This window comes from Topomyia yanbarensis, chromosome 1, assembly GCF_030247195.1.
Source record: "Topomyia yanbarensis strain Yona2022 chromosome 1, ASM3024719v1, whole genome shotgun sequence".
NCBI classification, from domain to species: domain Eukaryota; kingdom Metazoa; phylum Arthropoda; class Insecta; order Diptera; family Culicidae; genus Topomyia; species Topomyia yanbarensis.
The window spans coordinates 137748528-137769357 of record NC_080670.1 but is presented as its reverse complement, the minus strand read 5'-3'; the positions used below and the strand labels follow the sequence as shown (position 1 = coordinate 137769357).

At 33.9% G+C, this 20830-nt stretch overlaps 1 protein-coding gene across 2 annotated transcripts in view; it reads left to right on the top strand.

Moving 5' to 3' along the window:
• Window positions 1-20830, top strand: part of LOC131692295 (mRNA-capping enzyme) — a 198033-nt gene that overhangs the window by 123138 nt on the left and 54065 nt on the right. For both annotated transcript variants that reach the window (XM_058979303.1, XM_058979379.1), the window contains exon 5: window positions 933-1206. In XM_058979303.1, coding sequence (XP_058835286.1) covers window positions 933-1206 — 274 coding nt within the window. The remainder of the gene's footprint in view (window positions 1-932; window positions 1207-20830) is intronic.

Genomic DNA, 20830 nt, shown 5'->3' with positions numbered 1-20830 from the left:
GGTTTTAGACACACCGTGTGTACAGTAGAGCTATCGCCTTTCATTTCCAGGGCTAAACAAATATATCATTACATGGATGCAGACGAGTTTCTTCCATAAATGCACTGCCGCACCGTGGGAAATTGATTGTATCCATACACACGTAGGTTATTCCTAATAATGTGTGTATACACACACGTGGGTTATTCCTAATAAAAATGTGGAGTTTTAGTGTAATTTTATTAATATTTAGGAAAAACTGAAAATGACCAAATGTACCTTACTGCACAGTGGTCGGAAACGCCAAAAACGTGAACTTAATTCACTAGAGGCCAAACCATCGAATATATTCACAGGATATCTTTGAAGGAATCGTTCGTATGAATATTCCCCACTATCTGATAACAATTGAAATTAGGCATGGCTTACTATGATCGAACTAAAAAAATTAACATTTTATACTGACGAGGTAGAAAGTTGGTGTCTTCGACAAAGTTTTAGAAATACTCATAGTGAAGAATTTTGTTGAAGAACTTGAGCTTATCGGACTAAAGGTTATCGATTTATTTTGGCGTTTCCGACCACTGTGTACTGCAATCTAGATTTATTCCGGGGTCGAAGCTCCGAATGCAATTTTTAAAAATTAGAATAATTTCCGTTTCTTTTACAAGAAACTGCATCAAAATCGACCAAAAAGAAAAAAAAATATGGCACGTCGATTTTGGTGTATCAAAGAGGGCTTGCTAGTTATCTGTGCTCGGTTTTGCATAGTTATTTTCCAGACCCAATGCTACAATCTGATCCAAGAATGTTAATATTTCTAGCTTCGATTATAGAGGTTTTAACCTTACGGTCGCGTCTTTTTTCGTACAATCTGGAACATTGACTCAACTCATACTAGAGTCATCAACACCGTATTATGAATTAATGATTTAAATGGCATAATTTTGCAGCTCCACGAACAGATGCAATGAAGCGCGGTTTCATCGATCAGTCCCGGCAACCGTTCAGTATAAGAAACAAAGCGTTCTGGCCTATAACTCAGGCAGGTGCGCTATTGGGACCCAAATTTGCCAAAACACTTGCTCACGAACCAGATGGATTGATATTCCAACCGGCAAAAAAGCCGTATGTTGCAGGAGCGTGTCCAGAAGTATTGAAATGGAAACCATCAACACTGAACTCTGTCGATTTCAAATTAAAAATTACAGAAGAAAGCGGTGTCGGGTAAGCAGACTACAAATACATATATTCAATTATATAGACCTCTCACAGGTTGATGGGATTACCGGTATTGTAAACATCATCAAATCATAATAAACTCAATAGAGTTATCTAAATACCTTTGCTCTTTTTAGTTCTATTTGCACCGAGTTATACTACTAGAGGTTAATTAGTTATCGTGTTAATAATCCACCAATCATTATGACTACTCAGGATTTGATTTATATAAGAAGCCCGCTTCAAGATGTTGACTACAATACGTCTCGATAGTGGTGTATCGAGGAGGCCGGGAGGGCTGATGTGATCCTTTTTCTGTTCTATACTTTTCCTCTCTTTACCAGCTCACAACCAACAATCAACCAATAACAAATAGATAATTGAGAAAGGCAGTTGGCTATTCAAGTGTTAGCAGTGTTTGAAGTACTAATGTATATTTGTCATGTGATGATCGTAACTTCAGCTGTATCTCGTACCTGTCTGATCTATTACATCTCTCATCTATTGTCTTTTATCTCTTCTGTTCGATTCTTATACTGCCATTCTACACCCGCCATTCTACATATACACCATGGCGACATGATCGGGAACTACAGTTGATACGAGAGAACTCACTCCCTTCCAGCATTTGAACAGCACACTGAAATTTAGTATCACATTCACGGCTCGCGCGATCGTTCAGTACCACATGCAAATATGTGAATGGTACCACGGTCACAGAATCGATTGTGTACACGCGAAGTCACATACACGCTAGCACACGCGAAAAACACATAAACATACAGACGCTAGAGCCCTTCGCGGCCACCCACGCACACCGACGCCCGCGATCTAGCAAACATGATTACACCTCGGTGATAGTGAACGTCTTAACACTCATACATTCTCAAACGTGGTCTCAAGCGGGAATCTACAAAAATGCCCTTGCGCACGCGATCACCAATCGGTCACGTCCGGAAGTCTATCCTCGAACCTAGAAGCCTAGGTCCATGCCTTCAACTGAACCAATTAAGAAAATACGCTAATATCTATTGGACAACGACGTGCCGGGAACCCTAGCGATATAAGGGAATCCACTCTCTGCTAGAATCTAAATCGTGTACCGAAAATTTAATATCAGACACGGTTCGCGCGGCATTCAAGAACACACGCAAATATGTCACAAAATCACGTTTGAACCCCTCGCGATTATCCAAGCAACCTGCGTCCACGATCTCACAAACATGATAACACCCCGGTGATACGGCGAACGTCTCAGCACTCATAAACTTACAAACGCGATCTCAAGCGTCAACCTACAAATTCCCGCGATCGCGCGATCATAAATCGGGCGCGTCCGGAAGTCTCTATCCTCGGTACCAACAGTCAAGGTCCATGTCAATTAATAAAAAAAGAAACAAAAAAAATAAAATTGAAGATTAGAAAAAAATAACTCCCATATCCACTAGACAACACGTTCCATGGCAGCATGACTAGGAACTCTAGTGATATGGAAGAACCCACTTTCTGCTAGAATCTGAGCCGTACACGAAAAATTAAGTAACATTGTTTCTAGAACGCACGCAAATATGCGATAGGCACACGGTTTTAATAGAGAATTTATACACGCGATGTTACATACACGTTAGCACACGCGACATAGAAACGCACACGCGATCGAACACGTTCACGTACAAATGATCGAGCCCTTCGCGATGATACACGCGATCGCGAAGTCCATACGCCCGCACATACCAGAACCGTACATTAAATAAATTCAGAATCACGGGCCGCTAGAGTTGGTCTAAAGCAATGGTTTAGTGGGCGCCATTGCCTCTCTCGTCTGCAATTGTAGTGTGTGACTCTGACGGGAAGCCCTTCCGAGAACCAGTAGGACAACTCTCGAATATATATATATATATATATATATATATATATATATATATATATATATATATATATATATATATATATATATATATATATATATATATATATATATATATATATATATATATATATATATATATATATATATATATATATATATATATATATATATATATATATATATATATATATATATATATAAGGTATTAATACATTTTTCTCTGTAAAATTTTCCTGGCTTTCCAATAAAAAGAAAAAAAGTACAATAAGTGCCATACTTTTTCAATTGGAGCTGGTATTAGTGTAAATGAGATAAAAATATCGAAGTTGAGTAACCCAAACTCATGAAAATAAGAAAAGGTAAGTGTATCATGTCAAAGAACGAGTTATGCAGCTCTTCAAGACTAACAATTTTTGAGTTAGAGGTGTTTTAGAAAAAATAAGTTTTTAACACAAAAAGTTCAATAACTTTGTAATGGTTGAGATTTGATGGTATGTGTAGAACGATTTTTTCTCCAAATATGACAGGCAATCACACCTCGAGAGGTTCTTAACCATGAACCAAACACCCTGTATATAAAAATGAAATGGTTTCCGTGTGTCATCGCATAACTCAAGAACGAATTATCGGATTTCTTTGATTTTTGCATTATTTTATTGGATATTTTCATTGACATAAAAATCAAATATTGATATTTAACTAATCCACCTACTAGCGCAATTGTGTTTTTCTCATACATGCAGCTTTTGCTGAATATCTCTATATATAAAAATGAAACGGTTTCCGTGTATCATCGCATAACTCAAGAACGAGATATCGGATTTCTTTGATTTTTGCATTATTTTGTTGGTTATTTTCTGTGGAAGATTCTATGATATAAAAATCAAATATTGAAATTTTCCTAATCCACCTATTAGTGCAATTGTGTTTTTCTCATATATGCACCTTTTGCTGGATATCTCTATATATAAAAATGAAATGGTTTCCGTGTGTCATCGCATAACTCAAGAACGACATGACGGATTTCTTCGATTGTCGCATTATTTTCTGTGAAATGTTCTTTAGCAGAATCGCAAAATATTAATATTTTCTTAATGTACCTATTTCTTCAAATGGGACATTTTTAGTTTAGGATTGTTTGCATAGTTTGTCATTATATGTAATTAAGTTTTAAAATGTCATTGATGTGCTATTGGGTCCTATTTTTCCGCGACGGTGCTTTTCTGTTAAAAAGTCCTATTTCATGACAAACCTTGCTTACATGCATTTAAAAGAGCGGCGAGAGAGCTGATAAGTAACGTGTATGAAGGCACTATTCACACAGGAGAGTATGAACGCAGCGATGCTTCGTGGAAACAAACGAATTCCCATGATTCAAACGGATTCAAATTCCGATTCGACTTTGAAAATGAAAATAAGTCATTGAAAAGCACCGGAATAAATTCGAAGTACCGTCGATAGCATTGTTACTGTTTATAGAGATAGACACAAATAAAAGCATTTTTGATCATAACGTATATTATAGGACATAGGTTTTACAATTGAAATCACCTTATTGGAATTGAAATTAATAGAAATTTGATCCACAAGCACTGCTATTTTTGCTTTTGTTGTATTTTTCAGTGAATAATTATAGGCAGGACAACGTCTGTCGGGTAACTAGTATATATATATATATATATATATATATATATATATATATATATATATATATATATATATATATATATATATATATATATATATATATATATATATATATATATATATATATATATATATATATATATATATATATATATATAATATATATATATATATATATATATATATATATATATATATATATATTATATATAATAGTATATATTATATATTATTATATATATATATATATATATATATATATATATATATATATATATATATATATATATATATATATATATATATATAGATTATATATAATATTAAATATATATATATATATATATATAATAATATATATATATATATATATATATATATATATAATATATAATATATATATATATATATATATATATATATATATATATATATATATATATATATATATATATATATTACTAGCTGACCCGACAGACGTTGTCCCCTGCCTATAATTATTCACTGAAAAATACAACAAAGCCAACCCTAGCCAATGCTTGTGGATCAAATTTCTATTAATTTCAATTCCAATAAGGTGATTTCAATTGTAAAACCTATGTCCTATAATATACGTTATGATCAAAAATGCTTTTATTTGTGCCTATCTCTATAAACAGTAACAATGCTATCGACGGTACTTCGAATTTATTCCGGTGCTTTTCAATGACTTATTTTCATTTTCAAAGTCGAATCGGAATTTGAATCCGTTTGAATCATGGGAATTCGTTTGTTTCCACGAAGCATCGCTGCGTTCATACTCTCCTGTGTGAATAGTGCCTTCATACACGTTACTTATCAGCTCTCTCGCCGCTCTTTTAAATGCATGTAAGCAAGGTTTGTCATGAAATAGGACTTTTTAACAGAAAAGCACCGTCGCGGAAAAACAGGACCCAATAGCACATCAATGACATTTTAAAACTTAATTACATATAATGACAAACTATGCAAACAATCCTAAACTAAAAATGTCCCATTTGAAGAAATAGGTACATTAAGAAAATATTAATATTTTGCGATTCTGCTAAAGAACATTTCACAGAAAATAATGCGACAATCGAAGAAATCCGTCATGTCGTTCTTGAGATATCCAGCAAAAGGTGCATATATGAGCAAAACACAATTGCACTAATAGGTGGATTAGGAAAATTTCAATATTTGATTTTATATCAAAGAACCTTCCACAGAAAATAATAAACAAAATAATGCAAAAATCAAAGAAATCCGATATCTCGTTCTTGAGTTGTGCGATGATACACGGAAACCGTTTCATTTTTATATATAGAGATATTCAGCAAAAGCTGCATGTATGAGAAAAACACAATTGCGCTAGTAGGTGGATTAGTTAAATATCAATATTTGATTTTTATGTCAATGAAAATATCCAATAAAATAATGCAAAAATCAAAGAAATCCGATAATTCGTTCTTGAGTTATGCGATGACACACGGAAACCATATCATTTTTATATACAGGGTGTTTGGTTCATGGTTAAGAACCTCTCGAGGGGTGATTGCCTGTCATATTTGGAGAAAAAAATCGTTCTACACATACCATCAAATCTCAACCATTACAAAGTTATTGAACTTTTTGTGTTAAAAACTTATTTTTCCTAAAACACCTCTAACTCAAAAATTGTTAGTCTTGAAGAGCTGCATAACTCGTTCTTTGACATGATACACTTACCTTTTCTTTATTTTCATGAGTTTGGGTTACTCAACTTCGATATTTTTATCTCATTACACTAATACCAGCTTCAATTGAAAAAGTATGGCACTTATTGTACTTTTTTTCTTTTTATTCGAAAGCCAGGAAAATTTTACAGAGAAAAATGTATTAATACCTTTCAGTTAAGTGAATTTAGGATTCTTTTAGAAGTAAATTAGTTTAAAGTTAGTGCTATTATTAGCATTTTCGTTAATTTTCTTAAAATAGTAATAAACATCACCATTATTATCATGGAAATAATGCATCTCAGCAAGTTCTATAGTTCTTTCTTTGACTCCCATTCAATTATCTCTTTTGGTTTCGACGCAAAATCGTTTTTATCACATCGTTTCATATGCAAAAAGAACGATTTCGAACCCACTACATTTGTGGCGAGGTCATTGTCATAATTAGAATAATTAAAAAAACTCTCCAAAAAGCACACATTTTGAGTTATTTCGATAATAAAAAATCATTTAGTACACTTAACTAAAAGATATTTGTACATACACTGATAGGACATTTTTTCAGCTTTCCAATAAAATCTTATAAATAACGATATAAAGCATATTTTTTAGATTGAGTCTTTTAAGCACTTGCAAGTCGGTTACAGGAAAGGTATAGTAGCGAAATTACAAAGAAATGAGAAGAGATAGGAATATGACGTCCAAGAACAAATTATGAATCGTCCTAAAACCCAACTTTTGGATAATGGATATTGCTATAATCATACCTCATTATTTCGAGAAAATTAGCAAAAACCTCCTCAAAAGCACTAACTTTTAACTACTTTACAGCTAAAGGTAATTAAAACCAATTAACTAAATAATATGAGAAAACCATTCAATAGGAAATTTTCTCACCTTTCGAATGAAACTAAAAGATTTAAAATACAAAGTATACTTTTAAAGTTAGAGGTATTTTAAGACAAATACGTTTTTGCCTTTCTCATATAAAGAAAGGCTATGCAATTACTGTAAAAATCGACTTTTTAACCGAGGCCCGGAGGGCCGAGTGTCATACACCATTCGATTCAGTTCGTCGAGATCGGCAAATGTCTGTGTGTGTATGTATGTGTGTGTGTATGTGTCATTTAAACTCACAATTTTCTCAGAGATGGCTGAACCGATGAACCGAACTTAGTTTCATTTGAAAGGTATAACGCTCCCATAAGCTGCTATTGAATTTTTAGTTGATCCGACTTCCGGTCCGGAGTTACGGGTTGAAGAGTGCGGTCACACAGCAAATTCCCATATAAACTGGTACCACCATGATGTTCAAATGATGTAAAACATATTAAAATTGATGTAACATTACTCTATTTTGCGGGTCTGGATCACTAATGATCAATCAAAGCAGCTTTGACCACATTGGCCACCTATGACGGGTCATGATGCCCCCGGGGAACCCGCCAAATTCCTAAGCTAATATCACACCCATTCCCCAACGAATTCTCTACCGATTTTTACAAACTTGATTTCAAATGAAAGATACAGTAATACCATTGACTGCTGCTGAATTTCATTCGATTCTGACTTTTGCTTCCGGAGTTACAGGGGTGTTAGTAAGGATACACTGGAATTTCCCATATAAATCGGTACAATCGTAATACCTCAGAGGTTAAAAACTATTGAAATGGTCACCAAATTACTTCTAATCGCAGATCTAGATCACTGATTGCCAATCAAACATTCTTTGAATATATTGTCCACTATCGACGATTCCGGAAGTCCGGAATTCCGGGCATATTCCACAATTAAAGTCACATCGGTTCTTCGGTGATGACTGAACGATTTTCTCAAACCAAGTCTCAAATGGAAGGCAAAATATGCAATATGCGCCGCCCCTCTCCCCGCCTTGCCCGGACACCTCCCTCCTTCATCACTCCCCTCCCTTGGACCACCCTCACGCCCGCATTTCCTTCATCCACCCGTATACCGAAATAAGATGAAGGATTTCTGACGCATCCTCCACTCCCACTCTACTAACCCCCCATTCCCTCCACTTTCAAACCCATTCCACCAACATTTCAAAATATAATCACATGAAGATAACATTGAACTCATGCTGATTAAGCTAATTAAATATTATTCTTTTGCCTTTCTCATATAGAAAGGTTATGCAATTGTTCAAAAACCGACTTTCTAACTGAGGCCCGGACCGAGATCGCATAATATCTGTGTGTATGTATGTGTGTATGTATGTGTGTATGTATGTATGTGTGTATGTATGTATGTATGTATGTATGTATGTATGTATGTATGTATGTATGTATGTATGTGTGTGTGCGGATTTGTTAACAAAATGTCCACATCGGTTTCTCGGAGATGGCTGAACCGATTTTTACAAACTAAGATTCAAATGAAAGGTATAATATTCCCATAGGTTGCTATTGAATTTCATTTTCAACCGACATCTTGTTCCGGATTACGAGTTGAAGAGTATGGTTACAAAACAAAATTTGTTGATTTGTCCACATCGGTTTCTCGGAATTTCTGAACCGATTTGGCAAACTTGATTTTAAATGAATGGTCCATCAGTTGCTGTTGAATTTTGTATGGATCCGATTTCTAATTCCTGAATTACAGGGTGATAAAAAGGTGAATTTTTTTCAAAATGTAAACACAACTGTTGAATTTGTAGATCTAGGTCACCAACAGTCATTCAAAGTCTCTTTGGCCACACTGGCCACCATCGACGGATCCGGAAGCATCCAAATTAAGAATAACGGTTATATTGGTTTCTCGAAATGGCTAGATCGATTTGATCAACTTAGTCTCAAATGAAAGGTGTTGCGTCCCGGAAACTGATATTAAATTCCATCTCCATCCGACTTTCGGCTCCGGAGTTACGGGTTGTGGATGATACCGCGATGAATGCAAAAAGGTTCTTTTATATATACTTACCAAGTGTAATAAGAATGAAAGACATTTCCATAATGTTATATTGTACGAACCAGCTATTAAATAATAGTTTGGATAAATGAGAAAGGCACAATTGCACCACTAGGTGGATTAAAACAGGTTTTTTCAATTTAATATTAATGTGGCTGTTTTTTCTTTTACAAAGTTTTAGAACTCGAATAATGATTTCTATTCTTGTATATAGTTGACATGTCGTGTATAATAAAAATGTAATATATACATTTGGAAGCTTATAATGAATATAAACAACGCAAAAATTCTCGTGTTCATGTTTGAGAAAGGCACAATTGCACCGCTAGGTGGATTAAAACAGGTTTTTACACAATAACTCTGTAACGGTTGAGATTTGATGGTATGTGTAGAACAATTTTTTTCTCCAAATATGACAGTCTATCACCCCCCTAGAGGTTCTTAACCACACGGTGTATTTATTAGAACAACTTTATGCAAAAAAAATCAGCATCTCTGAAACTTCGGAATATGAAAGAATGGACTTTCCCCTTTCATTTGAAACTAAGATCAAAATGATCCGTCGGGGGTCCAGAGCAACTTTTTTTTAAGTTTTTTTCGTAACAATATTGGTTTTACTACTCGAGCTAGTTCATATTTCTGTCCCTAGATGGTGCTTTAGATATTCGAAAAACACTAAATGTCTAATTTGATAGAAAATTTAATAATTTTATTAAATTTAACCATGAACCAAACACCCTGTATAGAGATATCCAGCAAAAGGTGCATATATCGTCGCTGTGGTGCAAACGCCATTATGGGGTAAACTGAGTTAGATATGCCACATCCTAATCTGAAAATTCTCTAAACAATGGCGTTTCAGAATTTTGAAGTTTGCTTGGTTATTGAGATACAGCGAAAAAAGTGATGAGAAACTGTCAGTTTTTGCTTTAAATCACTGTATCTTGGGATTCGCTTAAGTAATGTAAAAGTTGTAGATGTTTTTGTATGTAAAATGTCTGAGGAACACAATGGCATAATTTTCAAAATAAAAATACAAATTTTCAAATAAAAATTGGCAATATTTCATGTTTGGCAACACTGTAATTAAAATTATTATTTTTTCTAGATTGCTTGCTCAATTTCCTTAAAAATGCATCTCACCGATTGTTTCTAGGCCGAAAAAAGCCGAAGATATAATAAAAGTTAATAATTGATGCTTTTTCGTATGGAAAATTTTCCATGCACAATTATGACACGCCATACAAATTTTGTCATCAATACACGCCTACGACACGTGTGAGTGCGACTTTTGTTGACATTTATAGTGAAAACTCGCAACATAATCAACCGAACTTCGTTATATTTGAGAGTTTAATACAGAATAGATAGAAGCATTAATTGTCTTTGAATTGTTTTTACCATTTATAAGTTTCATGATATTCAATCTCAAACTTTAAAAATCGTTTTTCTCGAAATTTGCTAAATGGCGCTTGTCATAAGGTAGCACAACAGCGACGATATGAGAAAAACACAATTGCAATAATTGGTGGATTAGGAAAATTTCAATATTTGATTTTCATGTCAAAGAACCTTTCACAGAAAATAACCAACAAAATAATGCAAAAATCAAAGAAATCCGATATCTCGTTCTTGAGTTATGCGATGACACACGGAAACCATTTCATTTTTATATATAGAGATATCCAGCAAAAGCTGCATGTATGAGAAAAACACAATTGCACTAATAGGTGGATTAGGCAAATTTCAATATTTGATTTTTATGTCAAAGAACCTTCCACAGAAAATAACTAACAAAATAATGCAAAAATCAAAGAAATCTGATATCTCGTTCTTGAGTTACGCAATGACACACGGAAACCATTTCATTTTATATATAGAGAAATTCAGCAATAGAGAAAAACACAATTGCACTAGTAGGTGGATTAGGAAAATTTCAATATTTGATTTTTATGTCAAAGAACCTTCCACAGAAAATAACCAACAAAATAAAGTAAAAATCAAAGAAATCCGATATCTCGTTCTTGTTCATTATATATAATATAATATCCCACCCCTTGCTTGATTTTGTGCATTAGTTTTAATAAACCTAACAGACAACTGTTTTAAGATGGCTATTGCATTACGCCTCGATAGTGGTGCATCGGAGAGACCGAGAGGGCTTTTTGACCTTTTTTATGTTGTGTGTTTTTCCATACTCTGCACCAGCTCAAACTAACGGTCAGCCCAGAGCCTGTGCACACTACGCGTGGCCGATTGGTGGATCACAGTGGATTGACTTTTTCTGTGGGCTGTGTTTGCAGACATTGTTCAACAGCTTAATGGCAGTGTTAGTGAGCACGGCTCGCAGTTGAACCCTATTAGTTGTGTTGTGTTGTAACACGAAGGTACGTACACGTTAGCGCAAGCGACAGACACGTTAGCATACAAAGGCTTGTGCCCTTCGCGATCACGCCACGATTACGCAATTAGCCAACACCCACGCCCTCGCAGACAGATCGTCGCTGTTGTGCTATCTTATGACAAGCGCCATTTTGTACATTTCGAGAAAAACGATTTTTAAAGTTTGAGATTGAATATCTTGAAACTTATAAATGGTATAAATAATTGAAAAAAGACAAATGATGCTTCTATCTATTCTGCATTAATCTCTCAAATATTACGAAAATCGGTTAACTACATTGCGAGTTTTCTATAAAAATGTAAACAAAAGTCGGTCTAACACGTGTCATAGGTGTGTATTGATGACAAAATTTGTATGGCATGTCATAATCGTGCATGGAAAATTTTCCATAGAAAAAAATCCTCAATTATTAACTTTTATTCATATCTTTGGCTTCATTTGGTCTATAAACAATCGGTGAGATGCATTTTGAAGGAAATGAGTCAGGGAATCTATAAAAAGTAGCTATTTTTGGTTACAGTGTTGCCAAATATGCTATATTTCCAGTTTAAAATTTAAATTGCATTTTTCTCACAGTTCGTGCATTTTTGTTTCGAAAATGATTATTCCATTGTGTTTATCAGATAGTTTTACATATAAAAACATCTCATACATAAAGATAATTAGAACCAATCCCCAGACACAGTCATTTGAAGCAAAAAATTAAAAATTTCTCAGCACGTTTCTCGCTATATCTCAGTAACCAAGTAGAATGTCAAAATTCTGTAAACGCCACTTTGTAGAGATTTTTTAGACAAGTAATGTGGCATATCTAACTCAGTTTACCCCAAAATGGCGTTTGTCATAAGATAGCACAACAGCGACGAGATATGCATCCCTGGACTCGAACGCTAAAACTCGCACCTTCCATGCACATACCACCACAGGACCCACGATTAGACTAATACATACAAAGTTACACGCAATAATTACAAGTATTCGTCTGGCAACCGGGGGAAATGCATCTCAAACGCAGAACTTATCATTTCAATGATGGCCTTGAATCTGCGTTGCCTGTGTTCAAGGAACCATAGCTTCGTCCGTCAGGTCAAGGCAGCACGAAACCCGCTAGTCACCACTCTCGGCCCTAGGTGTCCAAAAATGGATAAAAAAAATTATATATATTGTAATATATAAAGTAAGGTGGGGCAAATCCGACCTAGTAAATGGTGTTTTGGCTGTAAAAGATCATTTTACATCGTATTAATGGTTCCAGCGTAAAAAAATCAGTTTTTTCATCAATTTTTTTTAGAAAGATGGGTGAAGCGAACTGATCGAAACTTTTGAACAGTATACTACATCATTTCAATAATATTCTGTATTTTTTCATGCAAAAATATCAACTAGCGAGTCGGTGGCGAAGCTTTTTGTGGAACGTCTCTGGAAAAACACGATTTGCGGTGTTATCTGCCATTCAAAAACTACTTGATCGATTTGTTTAAATTTTTGCATACACATTCTATGTAAAAAATACCTGACCCCTATACGTTGAGTTTTTCGGATAATTTTTTAATTAAGGGGGCTAAGGGTTTCAGCGTGAAATAAAAACACTTTTTGCGATTTATTTAGAACTTTGCGTGAAGCGAATTGATCAAAACTTTTGTACATTATAGTATACCATTTGAATAACAGGTCAACATACAACGTGCTTCATAAGATGGAAGAGGGAATGCTGTCCATCTTAACTTGCGTAGTGCATATAATAGAAACTGCTTTTGAATTGACTCAATTCTCACTTCGTGTTTTTTATGAATGGTGGCCAAACAATACTACAATATTCTAAAATAGACCGAACATATGCTACGTAAAGAGTTTTAATTGTATAAGGATCTTGAAAGTGATATCCGAAGCGTTTTATAAAATTAAGCATATTACTAGCTCTATGAACAATTGTGTTGTAATGTTCCACAAATTTTAATTTTTTGTCTAAGATAACTCCTAAATCTCTTATTTTATCGCATTTCTGAACGATTTGATTACCTAATGTAATTGACACGGAAGTCGTAATTTGTTTTCTGCTAAAAGTTATGAGATACATTTTTTAACATTTAATACCAGTAAGCATTTACAACACCATGTATAAAAGATTTGTGTTTCATTGTGAAAAACATTATAGTAATTATTATTTCTAATTTCTAAAAATAGCTTCAAATCATCCGCATATATGAGAATTTGAATGTTTTTTTTTTAAATAAGAGATGTCGTTGACATATAAATTGAAAATAAGAGATCCTAAGTGTGAACCTTGAGGAACCCCGGAAGTAACTTTAATTATATCAGATTTCAGATTCGGTGTTTGTAGAACGTCTCAGAAAAAACGTGATTTGCGGTGTTACCTGCCATTCCAAAACGACTTAACCGATTTCTTTCAAACTTTGCATACACATTCTATGTAAAAAATACCTAACCCCTACTTTGAGTTTTTGAGATAAATTTTCAATTAAGGGGTATTTTTACTTATTTTGAATAAAAATTACTATTTTTCACGAAAAATTCCGCCTTCTTATGGGTAAACACTAAAGTGGCTTGCAGTTGTATGGGAAAACTTAAAAATGATTTAAACTAGCGGGCACAGCACTTTTTGAGTTCCTTTTGCGGTCCCAAATGCTTGTGCAAAATTTGGTAGCGGTTGGTTGCTTCCCGGGTTTGCGCATTGCGTTCAAAGTTTGCATGGGATTTTATATGGGGAAATCAATTATTTTACTGAATATGAAAAACCAGCGTTATAAAACTATAGTTCAAACTTTGTTTAACAACTTTGTCGAAGACCGTAACTAGCTACGAGTTTTCAAAAAATAGTTATAACGATTTTAAAACTTATGGTAAAGAAATCCGATATCTCGTTCTTGAGTTATGCGATGACACACGGAAACCATTTCATTTTTATATATAGAGAAATCCAGCAAAATGTGCATATAAGAGAAAAACACAATTGCAGGTGGATTAGGAAAATTTCAATATTTGATTTTTATGTCAAAGAACCTTCCACAGAAAATAACCAACAAAATAAAGTAAAAATCAAAGAAATCCGATATCTCGTTCTTGTTCATTATATATAATATAATATCCCAGCTTTATAAAACTATAGTTCAAACTTTGTTTAACAACTTTGTCGAAGACCGTAACTAGCTACGAGTTTTCAAAAAATAGTTATAACGATTTTAAAACTTATGGTAAACTCCAAATGCAGAAATTGATTTCTTTTTCCAACACTGCCGGTGCACCACTGACATCGACATTAATAACTTAGATAAATGAGAATATATTCATCGCAGAGACTTGATACCTTTGAATGAAATGTTCAGAATGAATTGATAAATAACAGAGACGTAGTCAGAAAATGAAAAGAAGAGGGGGGAGCATGTGTACTGCCCAGTCCCTTTTTAGATTGTTTTGTATAAGACTGAACTTTCTTAGTATTTCGATAGACCCAAATATGAATCATACAATCTTTGTTGTGGGAAATAACATTTAAAATATTTAGGATTTACACCTACAAATTTATATGTTGTTTGTGCTTGAGGCAAAAACTAACTCAAGTCTGCAAATCGCGTTGGGTTCCAACCTGAAGTATATTTCTGGTTCACCAAGATCACCTTTGTTTTGCGTGAACCTAACTCAATTTCATCAAAAAACGCTTGTTTGAAGTAACTATCCTGGTTTCGTTCCTAGATTCTCAAACGAAAACTTCAATAGAAACAATTCCGGGACTTCAAGGAATCTAAGGATATGATTTTTTTTAAATTCTGACTGAACGGTTAAGAAATGGGGCTTTAAAATATGTAAAACTTATAAACCGTTGCACCATTTTAAATGAGATAACAGTACAGATCTTAAATAGTAGCACTTAAACACGTAATATTAATTTCTAATTCGGCGGTATAAACCTGCGTTGAAGATGTGCTCCTTATGTTATACTAAACTATCTAAAAAGGGAACTGGGTGTGTACACAAGCCACACCCCCTCTTGTTTTCATTTTCTGACTACGTCTATGTTATTCAGAAATTCATTCTGAACATTTCATTCATAGGTACCAAGTCTCTGCGATTACTATATTCTCATTTATTTAAGTTTAAATATCGGTGTCGTGGTGTACTGACAGTGTTGGAAGAAATGATGAATTTCTGAATTTGGGTTGAACCATAAGTTTTAAAATCGTTATAACTTTTTTTTTTTGAAAATTCGTGGCTAGCTACCGTCTTTGACAATGTTGTTAACCAAGGTTTGAACTGTAGTTTTATAAGCTGGTTTTTCATAGTGAATGAAATAGCGATCTTTATTAACGTAAATGCAAAATAATTGATTTCGCCATATAAAATCCCATACAAACTTTGAACGTAATGCGCAAACCCGGGAAGCAATTGACCGCTCCCAAACTTTGCACAGGCATTTGGGACCACAAAAGGAACTCAAAAAGTGCTGCGCTGAAAATGTCATATTCGAGCTACTCTAGTATACACCTTCTTAAATGAAAAATGTTCTCAAAAACTCAACTAGGGTATTTTTAACATAGAACGTGTATATAGAATGTACATAAGTTTTGATAAATTTGCTTCACGCAAAGTTCTAAAAAAATTCGCAAAAAAGTGTTTTTTTCACGTTGAAACCTTACCCCCCCCCCCCCCTTAAATAAAAATTGTTTTCGTTTGTTAGTTTACTTATGGCTATCGAAATGAGTGAAGCTGTTTAATTTGCGCACAATTTTTCAGTTAGATTACCAAGAGGAAAAGAAAAGAAAAGGCTGTTTGAATGAATGATGAAAAGAAAAAACGCTTTTAATCCACCTAACAGTGTGATGAGACATTTCTTATAACTCTTATCACTCTCTTCGGATATTATATCGTTTGAGAACATTTAGAACTTGATGCTTCGCGATGTTTTTGATAACACATACTACATGGGATAGTGGCAGGACTCAGAGAATCGCTCAAATCAGCATAGGACAACATCAATGCTAGAAATCTCAAACCAAATCAATGGGAAAGCGAAAAAATGGCCCATAAAATAGACATACCAACAAATTATTGTTAATGCTCTGTCAATAAAATATCTAAATTCTTCAATCAATGCATTGAGATGGGAAAACTGAATTTTCCTAAAGGGGTTATATATTGTGCTGAGCCAAAAAAATCGAATTTTTTTTAAATCGATTTGAAGTTTATACTTTACTCAAATTTCCAACGCGACTGAGAACTAAGAAATCAAATCTTTTTCTTGAAACAAGCGATACTAGCAGTGACACCATTCAAAGAAAATCAACAGTGAATATTTCCAGACTTGGTTTTATTTCCTATTTAAGAACTATTGTGTTTGTCACATCCTAGATTGCATGATTCAGTGATCGAAACCCAAAACTTCATAAAGTGTTTGAAATTATTAAATTAAAATTTGTTTTTGCTATTGAAATTGACAAAATGATAGTATCGCCCCTTTGGCGATTGTGCACTTTTTCGGTCCCACCTATCAGCATTGAAGTATCGCCCTTACGTTTTTTTACAATAACTACCGTTTTACACCACCGATTTCGCCCGGGTTTTTTTCAATAGCGATCATTGTTACTATTTACAGCTGGTATCAGCTTGATAATACTAAAAAATACGAAAAAACAGTTTCGCCTCTAAACTGGTAGCAAAAAAAGTATCGCCCTGTTTGTTTGCATGGGGCGTGGAGGGCGAAACTTTAAATAATAAAACAAAAATACTGTTTCGCCCGTTGTATTTTTTGCTGCAGTTTGAGAAAGCAATATCGTAGAATCCAAATTTTTGGGTTAGTTTGTTGCGTTTCAAAGACCTCATTCGCATGTATGAAAAAAGCCTTATGTTTACATTTGTAAGTTTCGCCCTTTTCATAAAAAAGCGTTGAAATGAAATCGCAGTTCCTGATATCACGCTATCTCTGGAGTGCGTGCGTGCATAATTCCAAATTTTACTTCGACATAAAATTTTTCTAAAGGTAACTTCCCAGTAGTATCCTTGATTTGAATTATTATCGCTAATCCTAATGCCAAAGAACAAATAAAAACCTATCCAAAACGAACCGTTTGGGAAAATCATCATCATTACTGGAATTTTCATTTTTACGAAACTTTTCGATAACCTTCCGTCACTTGAGTTAATGCACTGGGTGCACAGTGCTCTGAAAATCTAGCAAAATCGTCTTATGGCACCAGCGGGTCTAATTCAGAGCTATCTGTGCAGCGAGTTAAATCTGTAAAGAATACTAAAAATTAATTTCCATTCCATAATTTTCAGTTCAGCAATTCGAGAGATCGTGCTCTCCGCAAGCCATGAAAAATAGACTACGTTGTGAAGCGATGGTCACTATTTATTAAAAAATCACGGTTAAATAAAAAATAAAACTATTAAAAAATTCCAAATAGTTTATAATTTTCACAAACTTATTAGGAAAAATTGTTTAATAAACTTTCGTAATATTGTTTAGGAAAAAAGCTGAAAATTTCAGTATTTTCTCTATCTGCAACATATAAACCCTTTAGTATACCAATTAATTGGTATACTAATTGGAATAGGTTCGCCAAATTTTGGAAGAAGTCTATAAAATAATCCCTTGAAAAGTACCTAAAAATTGTTGTAGCTCGATACAATAAAAAAATCCCCAAAAATGAAATGTACCTATTAATGTGAAACACAGTGAATAATAGGGGAATTATGGTTAAAACCGACACCTTAAGCTTAACACTTTTTCTAAGTTGCTACAAAACCAATAAAATTATAATTTTAATGCACAATTCTTCTTCAGCAAATTCTTAACAAGACTTAATTTTTTCAGCGCTTCGAAAAATTAATTTCATTAAAAATTATTGATTGTAAAACTTGGAAAACAAAGTGACTTTTTGTTGGCACTGCGGGTAAAACCGACACCCTATAGGGGTAAGATCGACACCCCCTTTAATTTATTTTCTTTCCACTTTATTAAACTCTTCATCTTTATTAAAAATTAGATATATGCGTGATTAATAAAGTGTGAGTATGTATGATGCAAATAAGTGCTTTTATTGCTTCATCATGTAGTGAGGGGAAGAAAGTTCGAAAGCGTAGTACTATAAATAAGAGTATTTTATGCTATAGGATTATTTTTTGATATGAGTATTTCCACATAATCCTTGCGCACATCATTGCAACCTCCAGTGTCATTTTATTTCGTAAGAAAAGATTTGCAAGCGTTCTACGTTCTGCTAATTGGATTCATTCACCTATAAGTGACACACACACACATTTCTTAGTAAAACTATCTTTTTCAGGTATGATTTTTCGGACTCTGATCATCAACGATCTATTGGGGTATACATAATATCATTGTCTCATTGTGATAAAGTTCGTCTATGACAAACCAAGAGAACACTAGAAATTCGGTTTGATGAGTTTTTAGCAGAAATAGCAAAAGCTTCGATAAAATCAGATAAGCAACAATTTCAATTTTTGATTTTTAAAGAGACTTATAAGAAATAAACACAATAAAAGTATTTCTGTGTTTTTCAGCTATTATTATAGTGTGCTAATAGTGTAATTGAAGTGTCACAAAGATCCCCAGCCTTTTGTAATGAATCGCAAGTAAACACAACCATCTTAACAGTGTGTCGGTTTTACCCTAACCAAAGGGTGTCGGTTTTACCCCAACAGCGCACATTTTTTTATAAAAGCAATGAAAAATATTGAATTTCTCAAACTCGTCTTCAATGCACCTAGTTGGTCATAGGAAAGGCCGATAATAATAGGTACTGAAAATGGGGTGATTTGAAAAGCTTTTGTTCGGTTTAAACCTTAAAATTTACCAACGAAATTTTACATCCAGACGAGTATGAACGCTGCTGTCGTATGTTTTGTTTATTTTTATGACACTCAGCGTACTAACGTAAATCCAATTTTTCTTCAAATGATCTACATAAACATACTAATAATAATGTATCATTATGAAATGAATAAAAATTTGATTTTTACGAAAAGTTGTGGGGTGTCGGTTTTACCCACAGTGTCGGTTTTTCCCACAATTCAACTACATACAATAAAGACCCATTTTTATCAGTCTCATGGTGTATTTTAGGCTGACAAAATGGGGACATTGACTAAATCGGGCAAATTTTTTTCTTTATAATAAACTGAAGCTGTTAAAATCGTCTTCCCGTCCCTTGATGTACTCTGATAACTATTTCTGATTATGATGAACTTTTTATTTTTGCATATTTCCATCTTCATAATAAGGCAAACATACTCAAGAAAGGATTTATTTGAATTCAGTCTTGTTCGTCTGTTAGAGCCCATCAAACATATGTTCATATTTGGGTGATAAAATCGGGGTTTCAATGAATTATAATAGATATTCAGCATTCGAAGAAGTTTCTTGTGAATGAGTGTAGAACGACTTTGTTTCTACTTACTTGAAGTCAGCGGCGTAGCCAGAAATTCGGTTTGGTGGGGGTTTGGTGAAAATCGATCTTACTGTCCAAACGGCATAATTCCGAAACCGTAATTTTTGAAGTTTTAAAATTATGCGGAATTAATTTTTCAGAAAATAGTAACAGAGTTCGTGTCTCTAGCAAATTTGTTGAGACTTTATTTTGGTCATGATTATTAACCTGAGAAAATTCACCATGAATACTTCTTGGACGATATACCGTCAAAATTATTTTATCAAATGATTTGGCGATTGTGCACTTTTTCGGTTCCACCTATCAGCATTGAAGTATCGCCCTTACGTTTTTTTACAATAACTACCGTTTTACACCACCGATTTCGCCCGGGTTTTTTTCAATAGCGATCATTGTTACTATTTACAGCTGGTATCAGCTTGATAATTTCAAAAAATACGAAAAAACAGTTTCGCCTCTAAACTGGTAGCAAAAAAAGTATCGCCCTGTTTGTTTGCATGGGGCGTGGAGGGCGAAACTTTAAATAATAAAACAAAAATACTGTTTCGCCCGTTGTATTTTTTGCTGCAGTTTGAGAAAGCAATATCGTAGAATCCAAATTTTTGGGTTAGTTTGTTGCGTTTCAAAGACCTCATTCGCATGT